Here is a 21493-nt window from a genome sequence, read left to right on the forward strand (position 1 = left end):
CTAATATGATCATGGTACGAGTCGACTCTGCTCGCTTTTTTGGGGTTTTCCACTGTGGATAGTACCTGGTACCTTTTTTAGTACCACCTCGGTCCCAAGCGAGCCGAGCCGATACTAAATGTGACGTCAAAATCCTGCAGATCACTGATTGGTTAGGGAGAATCGTCACTATCAGCGTCACTGGATTTCCGACACGCGACATCAACCCACTAGTTTTAAAGTTAGCAACAGCATTAACAGTATAATTTGTTCACACGACTGTTGAATTGTGAAAAAATAAATGGCTGTGCGCAAAACCATGCCGTGGTCAATAAACGAGGTGCAGACGGTCCACTCGTTAGCGATGAGCGAAACGAAAATGTCTCTCAGGAAATGTCACAGCTGTTGGCCGCACACGGCTACCACCAGATCTATCAACAGTGTAGGAAAAAGTAAAAAAAACTTTAAAGTGACTACAGAACCATCAAGGAAAAGTGGAAGTGGTTCAACCAAATGGACACTATCTAAACAGTTGAGCAATAGGAGGGAGAGTGCCCTGTAGTCCACGATGGAGGATGGTACATTTTGTTATGTTAAGCCTATATTCTGCTTGAAAGCTTCACTTTTATTTAGTTGACCAGCTACTGGAAGCTTACTTCTAAAACAACCAGGCCAATTTAACTGTTACACTTGTGTGAAATCACCATGCAACAAATGATTTATGCAGCACAATGAGCTAGTAGCTAACAGCTAGCGGTTGTGTTATTGTTTTGGTCAGTTTGTGTCGTGTTTAAGATGATGTCACGGCAGTAGATGCGGTGCAAATATGCCGATCAGCCTATAATCCCACCCACGTTGAGGGGCACTAAACTGAAGTGGAAATGCAAGCTCAGAAAAGTAAAGTGAGTAGAGTTGAGGCGAGTCGAACCGTAACATGCAGTGGAAAAGTGCTATTATTTACATTTTGAACAGTACATCTATTGTTTTGTCATTTTTTTTTTTTTTTTTAAACCTAAGTGTCCAAAGCCCTTGTGAGGCCAATATGCTTAAAAGTCAAATGTTAAATATTTTTTACAACATATTTCATTGACAGTATATGTAGAACTGCATACATGTTTATTCATCCCACCAGATATTGCCATTTATGTTATATTTTATATTTTCATTACATGAATTTGTATTCTACTCATCATCAGGCATACAAGTGAGGCAATGGGCAACGCAAACGCTAAAACTAGCGTGCTGAACAGGAGCAGCAGGAATGTGCGAGCCTTTATAAGCAAAGAGAAGCTGGATGTGGAAGCCTTTATCACAAAATGCACCAGCCAAGATATGATTGACACCTTGCTGCCACATTCTGTAATAAAGAAATTCTGCTTTCGACCTGACGTTCCAAGCCACCGTATCCTAATCTCGGAAAATGGGGAGCTTCTTTTTGAAAAGAACCAATATATTTCAATCTTCATTGAGGATGAGGATAATAAGGAAATCTGCACAAAGCATATTTGTCTATGTATGCCTTTCACTTCTGAAACATCCATTATAATATATGATATATGATTAGCCCTAAAATGTGCTTTTACCCCCATACCATCTTAAAATGTGACTTTACCTGCTTGTGAATTTTGCTTAAAACTTTATATGTTTCCAGAACATTCTGTAACCATGAAAACACACTGTGTTCACAATAAGACTCTTCTCTTTTTTTAATGGCATTAAATGGCACAAAGCTTTTCCTCACAAAGCACTGCTGTGTGATTAAATGGCAAATGAAAGAAGAGAGCACGCTGTTATTCCTTCAATTAGGTCAAATGTAAGTAACTGACTGACAGATTAAAAGACACCTAAAGTCTTCAAGTTTGTACTTTTATGATGACCTACATCACTGGTGTCTCCGTCTGAATTATCTTTAGGTTAGTTCCTGTACAATACCAATCATTTACCTCACATCTCGTGTCCAGCATGGAGGAAAGGTGCCATTTAGATAAAGGTCGAGTAGGACTGTCTACACTCTTAGTGACATTTTAAAAGAAGAGACTCGTTGAAATGTATTATCATGCTGTGTTTGCATTCTGTGTTCACACAGTAGCTTATGAAAGAACTTCTTGGCATGTGGCTATCTAGTGTGACATAAAAACTGATTACATGCTTCATTACAGAGCAACACTTAGGCCTTTGTGGTGCGCATATCTATGTGACACAGCAGAAAGAAAGAACAGTAGCAATGGCAAATCAAATGGCAAAGGTCAATTCAATCAGCCCTTTAGTTTGTGACTATAAATTATTTCCTTCCTTAAACTTTAAGTTAAGCTTAAAAAAAAAGGATAAATCCTATGTCAAACAGCTCAAAAGTGCAAATAAATAGAAAATGGTCCAAAATTGCTTGTGATATTTATTTAGCTAAAGCTATTTTTTTTCCTCAATAATATCACAAAAAATATTCAATTTTCCAAAGCCTTGGCACCCATTAAAGATCTGCTATTCTGAAGTTAGAAGCAGACAACTGTTCAAGCAAAATGTCTTTCTTATATTCTTTTGAGCTTAAATGAGAACAACAGCATGACCATGAATTGCACAACATCTCTCAAAAATCTGCGGTCAGACACATGATAGAAAATCAAAGAGAGTGAGAGACGGAGAGAGACAGAGATCAAAATCCGGTACATCCATTGAATGATTGGAACATATAACAAGGTAAGGCTCCATTTTTGAGACTGTAAGCTAACATTTCATGACTATATATGCTTGATATTTTATTAACATAAAAGTATTAGTTGCATTTGAAAATTGTAAGCGTTTATTATGTTTAGAATGTCATTACACAGCTTTGTTAGACATTAATGGTATTATCTGAAGAATAATAAAGCTATTGAATATAATAACTTTAGAAGTATAAAAAACTTTATAGTTAGAAGTGATGTTTTGTTCTGAAATCAATATTAAATTTGTATTATTTTTCATTGTTTGTTTGATATTTTTTTCTTACTCTTTCTTTTACACACACAGATGCGCTTGCCAGTGTCATTCTATGTGTTGTATATGTTGAGTGTGTTTCTAGGGTTTTTGTGTGTGATGTTTGTGTGCCTCTGGAGTGGGATCTGGAGAGGAGGATTTGCTTGGAATGGCTCTTTTCTGGAGTTTAACTGGCACCCAGTCCTTATGCTGACAAGCCTGGTAGTGCTGTACGGCAATGGTGAAGACATTCACTGTCTGTCTCAGATGCATGAATGCTGTTGCTGTCTCTTTTTAACTGGCAGATCTCCTTCATTTTCTTCTCTCTAAGCTTTTTGAAATATAAACAATTTATTTTAGACAGCAATGAGATTAAACATAGTACTGTGAACATTTTTTAGGCACTTGTGAAAAATGTTGCATAGTGAGGACGTCTACAAAAATAATGCTATAAATAGTTTTTGTTTATTAATTAACGTCATACAAAGTCTAGTACACATCAAAAAAGCTAAATCGATATTTGGTGTGAATAACTTTGCTTTCAAAACAGCACTAATTTTTGTTGGTACACCTGGACCTGGTTTTTCTTGGTTGTTGGCAGATTGGATGTTCCAAGCTTCTTTGAGAATTCGCCACAGTTCTTCTATCTATTTAGGCTGTCTCAATTGCTTCTGTCTCTTCATGTAATCCCAGAATGATTCTATTCTATTTGTAAAAGTAACGTTTGGGAGTCTAAAATTTGTATTTCCTAATGACACACTAAAGCTGAAGATATAAATAACCATCTTAAGACAAATGTTTTTGTGAAACATCTAGGGCTTAAAGGGGATTACAGCTTGGACCCGTAGACCAGTAAGCTTAGAATGAAGACCAGGAGTCATGGTGTCAATCAAATTAGTTCAAATTTTACTGAAGACAGTTGTTTGGAAAATCAAATGGCAGAAGTCAGTCGTAAAAAAGCCTCTGAGTTCGAAGACAGGAGAATCACGAACTGAACTCAGGTCCAAAAATATCAATACTTATAGACAGATACAGCATTAAGTTGATGTTAATTCTATAGCTCCTAGAATTCTGATTGGTTAAAATCATAGATAACTATAGAACATTTCTGAACACGGTCATCATGTACATCGTTTTTCTCATTGATTGTTGGCATGATGCTTTAGTTCCGCATATAGGCTCCAATGGTCCGAGTCAGGTCATAGACCAAGAACAGTCTTCTCTTTATGGACAATAGTAGGTCTATGAGGTCCAGTTGTCCACCTCTCTACTGCTATTCTCACTTCACTGATATCTGAAACAGAAATATTTTGGAGAAACACACATACAGTTTCTCGTATTCAAGGAGAGTGCGTTGCATTCGCTTTGCACTGCACATCCAGTTCATGATCTTTTTTCATGTTGTGCTGAGGTTCAGTCACTTCGGTCTGAGGGGTCGAGTTTGTGTGTGGCCAAACTCTTGCACAGGTGTCCTGTCTCGTTTTGTCGCCTGTTGCATGCATCATGTGGCATTTGCCCCACGATGTGTGCTCAGGCTTTGACTAGTGTGGGAATGTGTGGCATTGCTTTGTTTGGCATTTCTTCACATTCTCTCATTTTGTCACTCAGTTGGCATGAGCGTATAATGCCTTATTTTCATGGCGATATGCACTCATGCCATTTGGGCGTTTGTGTCTTGTGAGAGCCTCCTTGTTTGCCTATTATTAGATAATTTGTCCCACCTGTTAACCTGTTTGATTTCTCTTCCTATTTTAGCGTGCGTTGTCTTGTGCCAGTTTGTTTTGTTTCCTGATCCAGTCAATAGTGTCTCCTGTTTTGTTTTTCAGATTTGCTCCTGCCCATTCCATCTTTATTTATTCGCCCTACACTCCAAAAAATATTTTTGCCTATTTTCAAGATGTATCCATTTCAATTAAATAACAAATTTCCATCTAATTGAATTGCCTAATCTTTAACAAAATAAAATGTACAAATCTTAAAAAATGCAAGTTTTATTTATTACATTTTCTTCAAGACTATTCAATTCAATTTGATGGAAATTTGTTATTAAATTGAAATGGATAAATCTTAAAAATATGCAAAAATATTTTTTGGAGTGTAGACTAATTACTAGTTTTCTGTTTCCTTTTTTGTTGTCACTTTTATTTGTTTAATATATTTCATTTTCTGCATTTTTGAGTCCTGCCCTTCTTTCCTTGGTTCACGTGGTGCGCAAACCGTGACACACCGCTTAAAAAAAGAAGATTTAAACTGAATGTACAGTAGATCAATAATTAAATAAACTTATTTTTCCACAGAAATGCATAGACACAAATAGTTCAGTTGCAGATGCACAAGGAGAACTAAAATAGTGTTAACATGGTCCAGTTGACCAAATGGGACACAGATCACCCTAATGGTGAAATCAGACGAAACAACTATTTGCAAGAAAACAACATAAATAATATTACAAAAAGAGCTAAAACCTTAATAACAACTACTTAAATGCCTATGACCAAGGAAACATAATGAAATAATTCAAGTTATTAACACTTAAAATCGAAGAAGTTTAAGAAAAATAAGAAAGAAACATACTGTAGATCTTTATTGCGTTATGAGCCTAGAACTTGTCATTTCAAGTAATGTTTAATTATGACATGATTTTTCCACTAATGACAACATAAGGGCTTACGGTGTAGTAAAGACCAACCTCTGCACAATAAAACATTCCTATGGGCACTTTTCAAAGACTATCGTCTTATACAGCGGTCGATACTTGTCATTGCATGTCAAAACAAACATGGCATTTTACCATGATACTGTCCAAAAACATTTCTTGGTGAAGAACCTCACTGTTCACATAGAACATAAATATAGTCCCACCCCAAAATTCATGCCACTGGTTAAGCCAGTGTTGCTGCGTCAGGCTGGTCTAGAACCTTAAACAAATCAACAATGTTTTGACCATAGATGTACACTGCTTACGAATAGCTTATCGTTTTTTTCTGCGAATTCCGGGATAAGAGAAGGTAGTGTATTTTTAACAATGAAAAACATTACAGACTTAACTTTGATTCTACATATTACAGTCTTGTAACTAAGTCCTCACTTAGTTTTCACTTTCTATCTGTCTTTGTCACTCTCCTTGTTTCACTCTCCTAGCCATAGTGCTATACCGGGTTCCTCTCACCTGGAGCAGGTGGTGGTGTAAGCTGACACATGCAGGGCTGCTGTTTGTCGCAATGGTGTTCGCAATACTTGGCTTGTGTGCTGTCTTTGATTTTCACCGTACCTACAACATCCCTCACCTGTATTCCCTTCACAGCTGGACTGGAATCTCCACAGTGGCCCTGTTCACTTTGCAGGTACAACAAAAGGGCTACTCAATGTTTATTAGCCTCATGAATGACATGTCTCACTATTTTCATTGTTCCATGCTTGGTAAAGCTCTTTAGATTCTACTTCTACTCCATCAAATCCCAAAAGTATAAAGCTTGACATCATCTTCATCTGTCCTGTGTCCTCTTCTGATTGGATAGTGGTTTGTAGGTCTGGGGGCCTTCTTATTTCCCTGGACCCCTGTGGCATTTAAAGCCCTCGTGAAACCGATCCATATCTCAATGGGCATGGCGATCTTCATCCTGGGTCTCATTTCCAGCCTGTCAGGGATCAATGAGAAACTACTCCTGACACTGTGAGTTACTCTGCAAAACTAAAACCACATTGATGGGCATTTTTAAGATACTCTAAAGATACTATGTTAATGTCAGTTTTAACCCTGGGTTAAGGCCACATCTAATCCTGGCTTTACATACAGTGGGTACATTAATAACACAAGGTAATAAATACATTGAAACACGGATTGAGATAACCCAGGGTATAAATTTAGAATGACAATTTTAAATCATTTTGAAGTATGAAAAACCAGTGCCAATACTATGCCAGTCTTAATACATTCACTTATAAGGAACTTCAAATTGCCATGCAGCTTTAAGAAATATTCTGCCGAGTGTTTTAGAGACAACAAATAAGCTGCAATTTATCAGATATGTAATTAACGTAATTCATTTTAACATTGTATTGGTTAAAAGGCTCTTATTACAGTGAAATTACCATCTAATTATCATTAATGCTTGTTAAATAGTGTTTTATTGATGTCAGATCTGTTTGTAGCTGTTCCACACACTCCTGTTCCTAATCAATTGTGTCTCAGCAGAAACGGGAATAATGGAAGTAATACAGAACCATATACAGCGTTGCCTGCTGAAGCTCTGTTTGCAAACTCATTAGGTATTTTGGTTGCAATTTTTGGATTGGTGGTGCTAAAAATTCTGTTCAATCAGAAATGGAAGAATCCAGAGTTTGAGCATGAGAGCAACAGGGTGAGTATGATGACCTCTGATTTATGATGCCAAATAAATTGTTAATTGAAGATAAAGTATTATTCTTATTCTTATTATTTATATTAATTTGCCACTACAATCAATATTATATTTCAGATTATGCATAGATTAAGATATTACGGAAGCCCTGAACTGCAAGGTGAAAAAAAATAGCGAAGACATTTATTTTTTTAGGTGTCTTAGTGCCTTACTACAAAGGCGTTTTATTGCCACGTCAAAATAAAAATACATAATTTCAATAATAAAGTTATAGCATTACTATAGGCACTAACAATCATGCTTCGGTCCAAAAAACCGAGATCAACTTTTTTCCCATTCACATGGTTGATGTGAAAATTAACTGAAGCTCCTGGCCCATATCTGCATGATTGTATGCACTGTTGCGTGTTGCCATACGATTGGCTGATTAGATAATCGCATGGATGATTGTTGGTGCCAGATGGGCTGGTTTAAGTATTTCTGTAACTGCTGATCTCCTGGGATTTTCATGCACAACAGTCTATAGAATGTACTCTGAATGGTGCCAAAAACAAAAAACATTCATTGAGTGGCAGTTCTGCGGATGGAAATACCTTGTTGATGAAAGAGGTCAACAGAGAACGGCCAGACTGGTTTGAACTGACAAAGTCTACGGTAACTCAGAGCACTGCTTTGTACAATTGTGGTGAGAAGAATATAATCTCAGCATGCTATTCTGCGGGTTGGCGATGTGTTGGTGGCATGAGGGGGACCTACACAATTTTAGGCAGGTGGTTTTAATGTGGCTGATTAGGTGTGGGGTATTGTGTTCCTATATTGTTTGATCTTGTTGAACATTTATAGACAGAAAAAGCTCCACAGTTTTACCCCCATTTGTGGACTTTTCAGACAGTCCCTTGCCACACCCGCCACAGAATTAGCACGTTTTAGCACAATGTGTGATCCCGTATTTCACGTGATGGGTAGCAACCGGGATTCACTGCTGCAGGGACGCATACAGGACGGATTAGCGTTTACACCTCAAATCCGATCTGGTCACGTTTTTGACCACTTTCGTTTGTGGTTTTGGTGATCCAATCACAAAACATTTAGACCCTGTTAAGACCTGTATTTAAGGCTGACCACAGCCCTAAATACCACATTTAGGATCACCCGAAGAGCATCTTAATACCAGGTGGAATCGGGATCTAGAACACCTAAAAAAATCACCTAGTGAAAATAAATTTTTTCATCTTGAGGTTCATGGTTTCTGTAAGACCTACTGCATAGGCTACTCCTCAAATTGCATACAAAATGCATACTGCATACTCCTCAATGTTTATATTTTTTAAGCTGTAAACCAGAACCGGCATACATAACAATGTGAGATTAGAACTTCATTAGATGCTTAAAATATGGTACAGAATTTGACTACTTAATTGTGGTGCCAGGCCAAACTTTAAAATTTAAAATGTAATGGTTGTAACATTAACAACGTAAATCTGAGCAAGGAGTGAATAGATAAAATGCATTGTTTCCCTCTTCTTTTTATTTGTTTTTTAGCCTTTGATGGCAGATGCAAGATGAAGACTGAAGCAAACAAGAAAAAGGAAGAAACATGCAGACTATCACAATTTATCATGCAAATTACTTCCTGATTCCTTCATTTTAATGAGCCAAACTAATCAGCTGAAGGGTTGGTCTGTATTCTGTTGCAATAAACTGACTGCTGTCTGTTCATCTATTATATGCTGTATTTTATCTCGGCTGCAAATAAACAATATATCATGTATTAATTAGCCCACTGATTGTCAATTTAATTGATATGTAACAGTCAATGTTAGAGAAAGACCTCCTCTGGTTAGGAAGATAATTGCAAGACACCAAATAAATAAATTCGCCTGCTTTTTGCTGCAAAGTGCATTTTACATTTCTTTTTTATGTTATCTAAAGTTGTTTAATATTTTGTCGTGAATTAGTTGATGATGTATTTGTAATAGCCTAAAAAGTGTATTGAGTACAAAAAAAAAAGTGGAGATGCCGGGGATTGAACCCGGGGCCTCATACATGCAAAGCATGCGCTCTACCACTGAGCTACATCCCCTTGTGGTATATTTTGCTAAATTATATCTTAATTATCGTTTAAGTTTGTTTAAGTGAATTAATAAACAGGAAAAAGAGAGAGAAAAAACATACATAACATTATTAACGTGTCTAACGATAAGTATAACGGAATCATTCTAAATAAAAAACATAAAGCGGTTGAGGTCATAGACATAAAATACATGTCTATGGTAGAAGCGGTGTCAACGTCACATACTCGTCGATTGTGGTGCTGATTGGTTTAAAATTCCTCCACATTTGCGTATGGCCAATGAAGTTAACTTAAGTTGAATTCTAACAACGCCTAAGCGTCATCACGTTCATCAATGTTTATGTGGCTGCAAACTTGCAGTGTGAATGTGTGTACGCACATATGACGAATCACACACAACCGCTCTATATGGGATGTTTCATAGGCTGAAGACTACAACCGGACAACTGATTTTAAAGAGGACCACTGTATCATATCAGAAGCATGTCAGCTTTTGTGGTGAGTAGCAGTTTAAACGGAAATGCTGTGAGTTCTGCGTTAGCGTGCTAAAATTGTTAGCCTAAAAACAGCATTACGCAATTGTAACATTTTAGACCAATGTAATTAAGTGAAATATATAATATTTGTGTTGTAAACCCTTATATGATCTGATAACAACTCCTTAGTATTTTATTAAGATTTATCGAGATATATTGATAAGTATTGTATTATGTGCCAGTTTAAGCATCTGTAATTTATTTTCATTCGCATGAATAATAAAATGCTCTCTGCAGACAATAGCTTTTTGGACGATTTGGCATGGTGGTGGTAATGACTTTCCTATTTGTTTATAAACTTGCCTCTAAATTAAATTGCAATTTAATGTGGCAATGCTTGTATTTACCTCTAGGGGCTCTAAAATTTTGAATAATTGCAGATTAAAAGAATATCTATAGGTATAAAACATCCAAACTTTCTGTCCAATAACAAAAGTTTTTAATTATATTTTATTAGCTGCTATTTTAATTATGTTCGACCTTAGCACTGCCTTCGACACTTGACCATTCTATCCTTTTGGATCGGTTGAAGTGTGAGGTTGGCAGTCAGGGGACTGCGCTAAAATGGTTTAAGTTTTATTTAGCAGATAGAACATTTTCTGTTAAAATGGGAAATTCAGCATTATATTCAGCTCACTTAAAATATGGTATCCCTCAAGGCTCTGTGCTAGGCCCCATATTATTGGATTTTTTTTTTTCTTATTCTTATGCCGCCGAAACACGGCTTTACTTCCTACTAAAAATGGGAGACAGTCAATTGCTAATGTCGCTCATGAATTGTTTGAAGGATGTTAAGTGTCTCTATCTAAGCACTTTCTTTGGTTAAACTACAAAAAAATCAGAAGTTGTTATTTTTGGCCCATCTAAATCTAAAGAGGCATTAGCCCATTCACTTATGCATCACTAGCGATTACTGAAAAGGACAATGTGAGCAATCTTGGTGTAATACTAGATTCAGCTGCTTTAAATGAGCAAATAATTTCTAGTTAAAAGAAGCTACTATCATCTTAAAGTTATTTATAAAATAAAGCTTTTTCTTGGATTTAAAGATCTGGAGTTGATAATTCATTATTTTATTTCATCCCACCTTGACTACTGTAATTCTCTCTACTCGGGAATTGGTCATAAGCAGAAATACCATCTACAGCTTGTGCAGAATGCGGCAGCCAGTGTATTGACTGGCACCAAGAAAAGGGAACATATTACTCCCATCTTGTCTTCCCTTCACTGGTTGCCAGTTAAGTGCAGAGTCTACTTGAATATTTTATTGTTTGTTTTTAAAGCACTGCATTGCCAGTCTCCACAGTACATCAATGACCTTCTTAGGCTCTATAATTCCTCTAGGCTATTGAGATCGTGCAACCAAATGCTGTTAGCAGTTCCAAGATCTAGACAGAAATCTAAAGGTGATCGAGCTTTTTCTGTGGTTTCCCCCAAGTTATGAATGATCTCCCTATTCCTCCCCTTCTACTGAGATTTTTTAAATCAAAGTTTAAGTTTTATCTTTTTGAATTAGCTTTTAAGTCTGAGTAATGGATTCATTTTTAAGGGAATTAAGACATTTTCAAGTGTGTTGTAAAGGTATGTCTCTGGTGTTCTGTTATTTTCTTCCTTTTATTGTTTGTACCACAAAAAATGTGAATCAATTTGTATAATTTAAACATTTAAAAAAGTGTTATATAAATAAAGGTGAGTTGAGTTGAGACTTTTAAAATGTACAAGAAGATTTTTTTATTTTTTATTTTTTTAACTGTTCTAACAATAAATAATTTACATTGAACATAGATTGGATCTGTTGAACACAGGCCACAATTTTAAAAAGAGCCTCAATGAAAGATACAAAAAATATCTAAATTTGATAACTTGATAATAAAACGTTATTTTGTACTTCTAAATCTATTTTGCACTTCTAAATCTATTTTGCACTTCTGTTTTTTGCAGTTCAAAACAACAGAACTATATATCTATATATATATATATATATATATATATATATATATATATATATATATATATATATATATATATATATTATACTGCCTATAATAGAACATAACAAGTTAATTGTATGCTTATGTTTGGCAATTTAACGGAAATGTCAACCATAACATGGAAAACTAAAACGTTTTAACCAAAGGAACAAAAACCTTTTGAATTATTTATTACAGTGGGATAATGCTGTTCAGAACACTAGAGGGTGCTGCTTGCTCACACAACACTGACTGAAGTGCTGAATTCAGACTATATTTTAACTCAACATTTTAAGGTTTAGTAACCATGCAAGGCCATATCTTAATTCAATCAATCTTGCAGCATTAATGGAGATAATACAGATGTCTCAAAAATCAAAGGCTGCTGGTTTCAAAGTGCTATTTTAACAACTGTTACGTCCGTTTACAACGGTTTTTCCACTTTAACTTGAAAACGAGAAAGAATAAAAATATAAAATGACATGTTCTTTGAAGTGCTAACCCTTCTACATATTGTGGCTTTTATTATTTCTGGATTGTACATTTTAATTCACAGAGTTTTAACAAAGTGTGTTACTTATTAATTAGAAATAAACCATCATTTTTCATATCAGCATTTTCATGCTATTAACCGATTTGCCGATGGTTTTAATTTGGTAAATAATTGGCCAATAAATATCAGCAGCAGATACTCGGTGCACTAAAATTATGCGTAACACATTCTGCATTTGATTTAGGTTGAAATGAATAATTATGAGTATTTAAAAAAAAAAAATGTTGTAGCTTACAAAATATGTTATCTTTAATACAATGGCTGGATTACATCTAGTAAAAATAACATTTGCATTTGACTGCATGCACATATGAATGTAGACATGTGTGCTTTGAATACATTTTGTTTAAATGTATGCCAGCCTGAGGGGGTAGGCTCCCCCAGCTTAATCTTGGTTCCTCCCTCGATTTCTTCCTCATTTATTGAGATTTTCCTTGCCACTGTCTCATTTGCCTTGAAACTGGGGTGTTTGTAAGGCATTATTCTTCGTAAAGCTTCTTAGGAAGGATATGTATTGTGAAAACCTCTTTACAGATGAATCTTAATTGAGTTCAAATGGTATTAAAATGAGGAATAGTGAAAGCTGTTGATACCAAAGTGATTCACATCTTGATCAGGAAGAATTAATTAATCAGTTTCTTTTAGAAATGCATGCAAATGTACTGTTTTTCTAGGCCCATCCGTCGGTTCGGATCAGGGGAACAGAACACGCATACACACCTGTGCTGTGTCAGGATGAGAAGTGTGTGGGGCAGGAGCAAGGAGTGCACATGCACTGCCCACTGTGCTCTGTTGCTGAGGCTTACCAAGACCCCGTCATCCTGCGATCTCACTTCCGCATCAAGCATGTGGACAAAGGCATTGATTTTGCAGGTGATATACAGTACACTGATGCTATAGACTCACTATATAAAGTGACTTATAGGGACTAGGCCTATAAATAAACAACATCTGATTTTGTCTCACAATCTTTACATTGCAAGTAATAGATTCTTTCTTATAAAACATTACTGATGCATGTTTGTTAATCTGTCCCAATTTGAGGAGTCAGTCTTTGTATTACACTTGTTTTTCCTGTGCAGGCTTAAAAGTGCTGCGATGCTGTAACCATTGTGAAATTGTGGGCACTATTAAAGGAGAAAAAAGGTTTAAGGGTGCTCATTGGCACTGTTACCGCTGTAGAAATGGTTTCAACAGGAGGGATGAAGCCATCAAACACTATAAGACGCACTTTCGAAATCCCCACACCACATTCCAGATCCATGTCACACAGGTAAAGGTGGATAACATGGGTTTTTCACAGGTTAGATGTCTGCTAGTTGATCCTTGTTTACATATCCATGCTGCCATTCCAAACAATTATAAATACATACTTTCATATAAATACTCTTACAGAATGTGAATTGTCGACAGTATTATGGAGCGAGTTCAGAGGCTTATGTTAAAGCATATGAAGGGCTAGAAGTGAGTTTTGGACTAGATGGAGATCACACTAGCATTGGATCCATCTTAACTCAGCCTATCCTGACCGCTGGCACTGATACCCTATTGACGGTGGAACCAAAGGTAGACAAACTCTAACACTCACAATGGCATGTCAAAGCTTCAGTTAAAGGGCTGGTTCACCAAAAAAAAGAAAATTCTATCATCATTTACTCACCCTCATGCTATTCCAAAGCCTTATGACTTTTTTCTTCTGTGGAACAGAAAAGGAGATGTTAGCCTCCATTAGTCACCATTCACTTTCATTGCATCTTTTTTGCATACAGTGAAAGTGAATTATGAAAGAGGCTAATTCTGCCTTTTGTGTTCCACGGAAGAAAGAAAGTAATATGGGTTTGGAGCAACATGAGGGTAAGAAATGATGACAGAATTTTCAATTTTAGGTGAACTGTCCTTTCAATGCATATTCATCAGAAAGCAAGCATACGTTAATACTAAACATGTTGTTTTTGATGTTAAAATAGCGTTAACTACATTGTGTTTGAAGGAAGATGGTGAGAGAAATGGAATCCCACTTGGTGCTGAAGAGGAGGTGGGGTCTTCCCAGCATTCATCTGATGGGACACAGACTCTAGTCCTTATGGACCCTGATGGACAGGGAGGCAGCATGATCTTTGACACATCCACTGGTATTCTCACTGAACGGGTAACCTCATTATAAACTTTTTTCCAGAATACACACGATAGAAAATTCAACTTAGATTTGTTCATTCATCTGTCATTTTTGCCACTTTTAATAGTTCACACAAAAGTTGTAATTCATTCATCATTTACTCACCTTCATGCAAACCCAGCTAATTTTTAGAAGAATATTTCTGCTCTGTATGTCCTCACAATGCAAGTGAAGGGGTACCAGAATTTACCAAAAGGCAGCATAGAAGTAATCCATAAGACTCAAGTGGTTAATCCATATCTTCAGAAGTTATTTAAGAGGTGTGTTTGGGAGACAGATCAATATTTAAGTCCTTTTTCTATAAATTCTCCTCCTTGCCCATTAGGTGGTGATATGCATGAAAATTTTGAATCGCCAGAGAGAAAACTAGAAGAATGTGGAAGTGAAAGTGAACATGGTTTCGCACCCACAGTTATCATATTTCTTCTGGAGATATGGAGTAAAATGGATTATATTTATACTGCCTTTATGTCCTTTTGGCACTTCAAAATTTTGGTATCTATTCACTTGCATTGTGAGGACCAACAGAGCTGAAATATTCTTCAAAAAAATTGTGTTTGTGTTCAGCAGAATAAAAAGTCAAACACATCTGAGATGGCATCTTAAAATTTGAGTAATCTGAGTAATCTTAAAATTTACCAAAATATAAAAAATTGCCAAATATATACATTTTTCTTGAATAGCGCAAAATTTGGTAGCAAATGTGAAGGGTTTAATTTTTTTTTCTTTCATTGTAATGGAGGGTTGTGCATAGAGTAAAAGATTGATCCATTGCTTTTGAGAATCTATATAAAATTGACCAGTTTAAAAACAATTAATCGAAAAATCGTTTTGTTTTTTTAGTCCAGCCTGACATGAGGGTTAGTAAATGATGATAGAATTAAACATTTTCAGGTGGCTGAGGGTTTTGAACAAACACCGCATACAGAAACAGCTTCTGGAACTCCACCAACAGATTGACACACTACGCCAAGAGAAGGAGACCATGGAGAAGACACTACAATCTGAGATAAAACAGCTCAAGGAACAGGTATGCTTTTTAGAGTGAAATGTACTCAGCAAAAAAAGAATCGTCCTCTCACTTTCGGCTGGATAAACGGCTTTTAATTTCAGCAAACATAACATGTGTAATTATTTGTATGAACATAAAAAGATTCAGCAGCTAAGACATAAACTGAACAAGTTTCACAGACACGGGGCCTCTGTGTAGCGCTCATTCCTTCGACGATAAACGAGAGTGAGACAACTGCAACTTGTCAGTGAAGAGCACTTTTTGCCAGTACTGCCTGGTCCAGCGAAGGTGGGTTTGTGCCCATAGGTGACATCGTTGCCGGTGATGTCTGGTAAGGACCTGCCTTACAACAAGCCTACAAGCCCTCAGTCCAGCCTCTCTCAGCCTATTGTGGACAGTATGAGCTCTGATGGAGGGATTGTGTGTTCCTGGTGGAACTCGGGCAGTTGTTGATGCCATCCTGTACTTGTCCCACAGGTGTGATATTCAGATGTACCGATCCTGTGCAGGTGTTGTTACACGTGGTCTGCCACTGCGAGGATGATCAGCTGTCCTTCCTGTCTCCCTGTAGCACTGTCTTAGGTGTCTCACAGTACAGATATTGCAATTTATTGCCCTGGCCACATCTGCAGTCCTCATGCCTCCATGGAGCATGCCTAATGCACATTCACGCAGATGAGCAAGGGCCCTGGGCATCTTTTTCAGAGTCAGCAGAAGGGTCTCTTTAGTGTCCTAAGTTTTTATAACTGTGACCTTAATTGCCTACCGTCTGTAAGCTGTTAGTGTCTTACTGACTGTTCCACAGTGGCATTGTTGCACAGGTGCATTGTTAATTGTTTGTTTCATTGAACAAGCATGGAAAATATTGTTCAAACCCTTTACAATCAAGATCTGTAAAGTTATTTGGATTTTTACAAAATTATCTTTAAAATACAGTGTCCTGAAAAAGGGACTTTTCTTTTTTTGCTGAGTTCATATCTTGATTACTGTATTCACATTTTTCTAAACAAAAAAGGAATGACAATTCTATCAATAAATACTCACTCATGTTCTGTCATGAGGGTTTGATAAGGCCAGTTAAGAACTGTATGTCTGATGCTTATACTGTTTCTCCTTTTCTCATTATTATAAGGTTGCAAGCCTGGTTCAGTCTAATGTAAGAATGTTTGAGGAACTGCAAGCATATCAATGTCCAGACCACAGCCAGCAAAAAGTTGTCAAACTTGTAAGTGTTCTGAATGTATATGCAAACTTTAGAAGGGATAAGTTTAGTAAGTTATGTGGTGATCTGAAATGTATTTTTACATTCCAGTCACAATTGTGCAATTGAAAAAGGCACATAACTCCATATTGTTCTTGGGAGACTGCTCTTGTAATTAGTGAATTTTCAAGACGTTTTGGATAAAAATCTTCTGTGACATAGCCACTTATTATCAGTGTACCCCTACACAACAGCAATTTTATGTGTATTTGCTAAGTATGTCTCTCTCTTATTAGTTATAACTTGGCAATGATGTGCCTGGCATGCTGATTAGGGGAGTCATATTCTGCCCTTCAAAGACAAAATGCTGTAACACATTTGATTTATATCAGAAATGGTGTGTCTGTGGCAGATGGGTTTGGCTAAACTATTCCAGAGATTATTTAGCACAAACGGCCACTTCTATTAAATTGAATGGGAGAAATTGGAACACCCAATGGTCAACGGATGTAGAAAGGTACTCCTGACCTACAGATAAGAGAGCTAATCAACTTTTAGATACAGACATCTTCTGTCAATCAACTTGATAATGCGCATGCGCATTAACTATACAAGCTGGGAAAATGTTAAATTGTAATTGAGCACTCGTTCATCTTAAATATTAGACTGTAAAAACACTACTCATTTTGCTATTTGATTTTCCTTTGTGCCTTTGCCAGCAGTGGGCAACATTAAAATTGCTTCTCTCATCTAAATCTTGCCACTTAGGTCTCCCAAAAAGAAAATGCTGTAATTATTTAAAGTAATAGTATCACTTCAGAAGACTTGGAATGTATGTTTCTATGTGTTAATGCAAATGTTGTTGTTGTTGTTGTTTTAAATGAAATCTTTTTGTTTATGCATAGTGCAATTTTTTTCCATAAGAAAAACTGGTTCAAAAGTTTAACTTAAATTTGAAATTTCAAGTAATCGATTACTCTTTGCTTTATGTGTTAGAGAACTCAACTAAAAAACTACTCGAAATGGCAATCCCTATTGTTTACATAGAAAATAGCTGCCTGGGAGCCTTCTAAATATGGTGCAGAGTTGACTGACTTGCTGAAAAGTCTTTGAGCATGATCAGTTTCAGAGAAACGTATTGAGTATTTTATAATAGTTGGGAAAAATAGAAAAACTCTGAAGCCATTTTTTATATTTCAGTGTTACTACATTTGGCTTTGTAGGGCAATATTGTTGCATACTTTTACTAATTCATGTTAACTTTTAAAATAAATAATTGGATTAGTTTGTTCTTTCTTTGCATAGATGGAGAGCCTTGAAGTGCAGCATAAAGAACTCCTACAGGCCCAGCTAGCCTCACTCAGGAGAGAGATCAGGTCTGTTGCAGAGAATATTCCAATCAATGGCCACAAGGTGACACTGGAGCTCAGTGTAGATTCAGAGATACCGGAAACTGAATCAATTGGTGGCACTTTAACAGGACTGGAAGATATGGATGTACAACTACAGACTGAGCAGCAAGAGGGTTTAAAATCCTCAGAGCTGGGAATAGAGAGAGCTGATACGATTCCCTGTTTGGAGACCCCTAACTTGCACATAGTTTTGCCAAACACTGGCTTGAACACACCCAAGGTTTTAGAGGATAAACAGGAAGTGTCCCTTGTGTTGCCTAAGAAACGCAGCTCTGTGGATAACCCTGAAGAGATAGTGGAAACCAAAGTACAGAGAGTTTGTTGAGAGTGACTTTACATCACAAACACTCCATAATCCATTCCTTTTTCTTTTCACTATTAGGAATTGCTGTTACCTTTGCCACAATTTACAGGCCAAAAATGATATATAGGGATCTGTTCATATTCAATCCTTGGCAAAATACACATACAGTTTTAGCTCTGTTTTTAGAAATGCAGTACTGTACCAGGCAGGAAAAAACAAATCATGAGAATTGTTACATTTCTATGATCCAACATTGTTTACAGAAAATGTATTGTCCATGATTATTTACACCGATCAGCCACAACATTAAAGCCTAATATTGTGTAGGTCCCCATCGTGCTGCCAAAACAGCGCCAACCCGTATCTCAGAATAGCATTCTGAGATGATATTGTTCTCTCCACAGTTTTACAGAGTAGTTATCTGATTTACCGTTGACTTTGTCAGTTCAAACCATTCTGGCAATTCTCTGTTGACCTCTCTCATCAACAAGGCATTTCCGTCCACAGAACTGCCACTCACTGGATTTTTTTTGTTTGTGGCACCATTCTGAGTAAATCTAGAGCCTGTTGTGTGTGAAAATTCCAGAAGATCAGCAGTTACAGAAATACTCAAACCAGCCCAGTATATGTAAACTATATGACCTTAGCAGAACTGTACATGTTGATGCACAGGTTGTAACAATGCAGATATGTCTACTTTAAATGTTGGTTTATTAATGCTGCATTGAGTTCTCACATGGACTCGGATGTTGTTAAGTCTCAAAGGATGTCTTGTTTTTATTTCCGTTTATACAGGATGATTATGAATTCATGAACCAAGTAAACATTTTGTAATAATGAACACTTGAGTATGAAGTTTTAAAATTTTGGTGGCTAGGTATAGTGGCAATGATCTTAAAGGGATAGTTCACCCAAAAATGTTAATTCTCCCATCATTTACTCACCCTCATGCCATCCCAGATGTGCATTACTTATTTATTCTGCTTAGGACTGAAAAGACTTAACTATTGATCTCCTTTTGGGTTGGCATGAGGGTGTGTAAATGATGAGAGAATTTTGGGTGAACTTTGCCATTTCATGTTGACTTCAAAAGGATCCACAACCCCATTTTAAAAGTATTTGGACATATTTATGATAGGAACAGGACATTCAATAAGATAAAAATTAGATTGATATGATTTTATCCATGAGAAATTGACTGGATAAAAAAAAAAAAAAAGTTGTCTTATATCAGAAAGGATCCAGGTGTTATTAAACACAAATCACATGAAATCAAGGGGCAAACATTCTTTATAAAATTATGAATGTCTTATTTTGTTTAGATTTTTGCACACTTGTTAGGCTTTACAGTAAAGCTTAACCTGGTAAAACAAAATGAGTAAAAAAATAAATACATAAAAGTGGTGTACCAAATGAAGGAGACAACGTTTTTTTTCAGGTATATATGTTGACTTTCTTCTGCTGAACACAAAGAAAAACACATATTTTTGTAGGTCCATACAGTACAAGTGAATGGTGGCCAGAATTTTGAAGGTCATAAAGGCAGCATACATGTAATCAATATGATTATAGTGGTTAAATCCATATCTTCAGAAACGATATGATTGGTGTGGGTGAGAAGGAGATCAATATTTCTTGATAAATATTGATCTTTAATATTGAATATTGAAACAAAATTATTTTGTTTTTGGCAATTCACATTCTTTTTGCATATCACCACCTACTGGGCAGGCAGGAGAATTTATAATAAAAAAAGGACTTACAGACTTCTAATAAGAATTGTGTTAAAGTAAAACTACCACTAGACATGCAATATGTGTCTTTAATACTTAAATTATTAACCCACACATGCAATAAATAATCCTTTACTTCAATATGATCATATTCCATGCATATCAAAACTTAATAACAGTCTTTTCGATTGAATAATATTATTTAGCCTACTGCATTAAAAATAAATGCAAATACTTCATTTTTGTAGAATGACATTATTTTTATTCAGTTCTTTCACAAACAGTAGTCAATTTGCTGCGGTGGTGCAGGCGGGGTCTGTTCCTCCCATTATATTTTGTATATTGATCAGATCAGATCATCGTTAGATAGTAATTAATGTCATATCTGTCACAGTAACAGCATTTTTGGAAATAATGCATGAATTTGTGTGATTTCTTCAGTAATGTTTTTTACTATCAACTAACAACTGCTGTGGGTCAGTTGTGTCTCTATCAAACGGTCATTGAGTTTAATAGATTTGTAGGGATAAAAATATATATAAAAATGACTGAAATTCTACTTCCAAAAACAAGTGTTATACAGTTGGTTTCATGTACCTAGGTCAAACAGTCATTGAGTGTAATGGAATTAGAATATTGCAAACATTTACATTAATATATTTATTTGAAAACATATAGAATGTAAATTCCACAAACAGAGCATTGGGTCATGAAAGGGATATTTTTAAGAACAGTTCGTTTTTATTTAGATGTCATAATGTCAAATGGTTAAATTGTTTATCTGATTTATAGGGCTAATAAAATGTATATACAAAAATCTCCTTTTTTTAAATTCAGCATTGTGCTAGGCAAAAAAAAAACCTATTCATGCATTTCCAAGTTGGTTTGGCATGAAAATGTTAATGGCACGGAGAGTTTGATGGATATTGACAGATATCTTTCCTACGTGGTCTTTTCTCCGCGCTGGTCAGAATGGACCAATCACAGTCGTTTGTAATTACTAAAGAAGGATTTTATAATAATTTTATAGATATTCTGTTAGCGGGTGTCAATTAATATTTTAGGTTCTAATCCTTAAAATCAATAGATCTGAACGATTATTATTTGCTTAAATTAATACGTCGTAAGTTTTTTAACAACAGCCTCAAACAGGATTTGGCTTTCTGAGACGCCCAGCCAGCAACCCCTGTAGGAAGCGAGTGTGCTCCAGTCCAGACGGTGGCAGTAAAT

The 21493-nt window shown here is 36.1% G+C and overlaps 1 protein-coding gene, 1 non-coding gene and 1 pseudogene across 2 annotated transcripts; 2 read left to right on the top strand and 1 right to left on the bottom strand.

Moving 5' to 3' along the window:
- The first annotated feature begins 1872 nt into the window (after positions 1–1872).
- Positions 1873–9167, top strand: LOC127642448 (lysosomal membrane ascorbate-dependent ferrireductase CYB561A3). The gene is made up of 6 exons (XM_052125063.1): positions 1873–2673; positions 2986–3172; positions 6073–6275; positions 6450–6604; positions 7127–7292; positions 8835–9167. Exons 1-6 carry the CDS (start codon positions 2653–2655, stop codon positions 8856–8858), a joined length of 756 nt encoding a protein of 251 aa, XP_051981023.1. The 5' UTR covers positions 1873–2652; the 3' UTR covers positions 8859–9167.
- Positions 9168–9303: 136 nt separating this feature from the next.
- On the bottom strand, positions 9304–9375 carry trnaa-ugc (transfer RNA alanine (anticodon UGC)). Its single transcript has one exon. It is a non-coding gene; the product is annotated as a tRNA-Ala (tRNA).
- A 344-nt stretch (positions 9376–9719) lies between these two features.
- On the top strand, positions 9720–19934 carry LOC127642447 (uncharacterized; annotated as a pseudogene).
- Positions 19935–21493: the final 1559 nt, after the last annotated feature.

This window comes from Xyrauchen texanus, unplaced genomic scaffold (genome assembly GCF_025860055.1).
Source record: "Xyrauchen texanus isolate HMW12.3.18 unplaced genomic scaffold, RBS_HiC_50CHRs HiC_scaffold_621, whole genome shotgun sequence".
NCBI lineage: Eukaryota > Metazoa > Chordata > Actinopteri > Cypriniformes > Catostomidae > Xyrauchen > Xyrauchen texanus.

Bases quoted from the DNA above. Each gene is read 5' to 3' on its own strand.
- LOC127642448 (XM_052125063.1), top strand. From the start codon at position 2,653: ATGATTGGAACATATAACAAG. The intron at 3,173-6,072 runs GTGAAGACATTC...TCACTCTCCTAG, and splicing joins GGTAGTGCTGTACGGCAATG to CCATAGTGCTATACCGGGTT. The intron at 6,276-6,449 runs GTACAACAAAAG...CTGATTGGATAG, and splicing joins TGGCCCTGTTCACTTTGCAG to TGGTTTGTAGGTCTGGGGGC.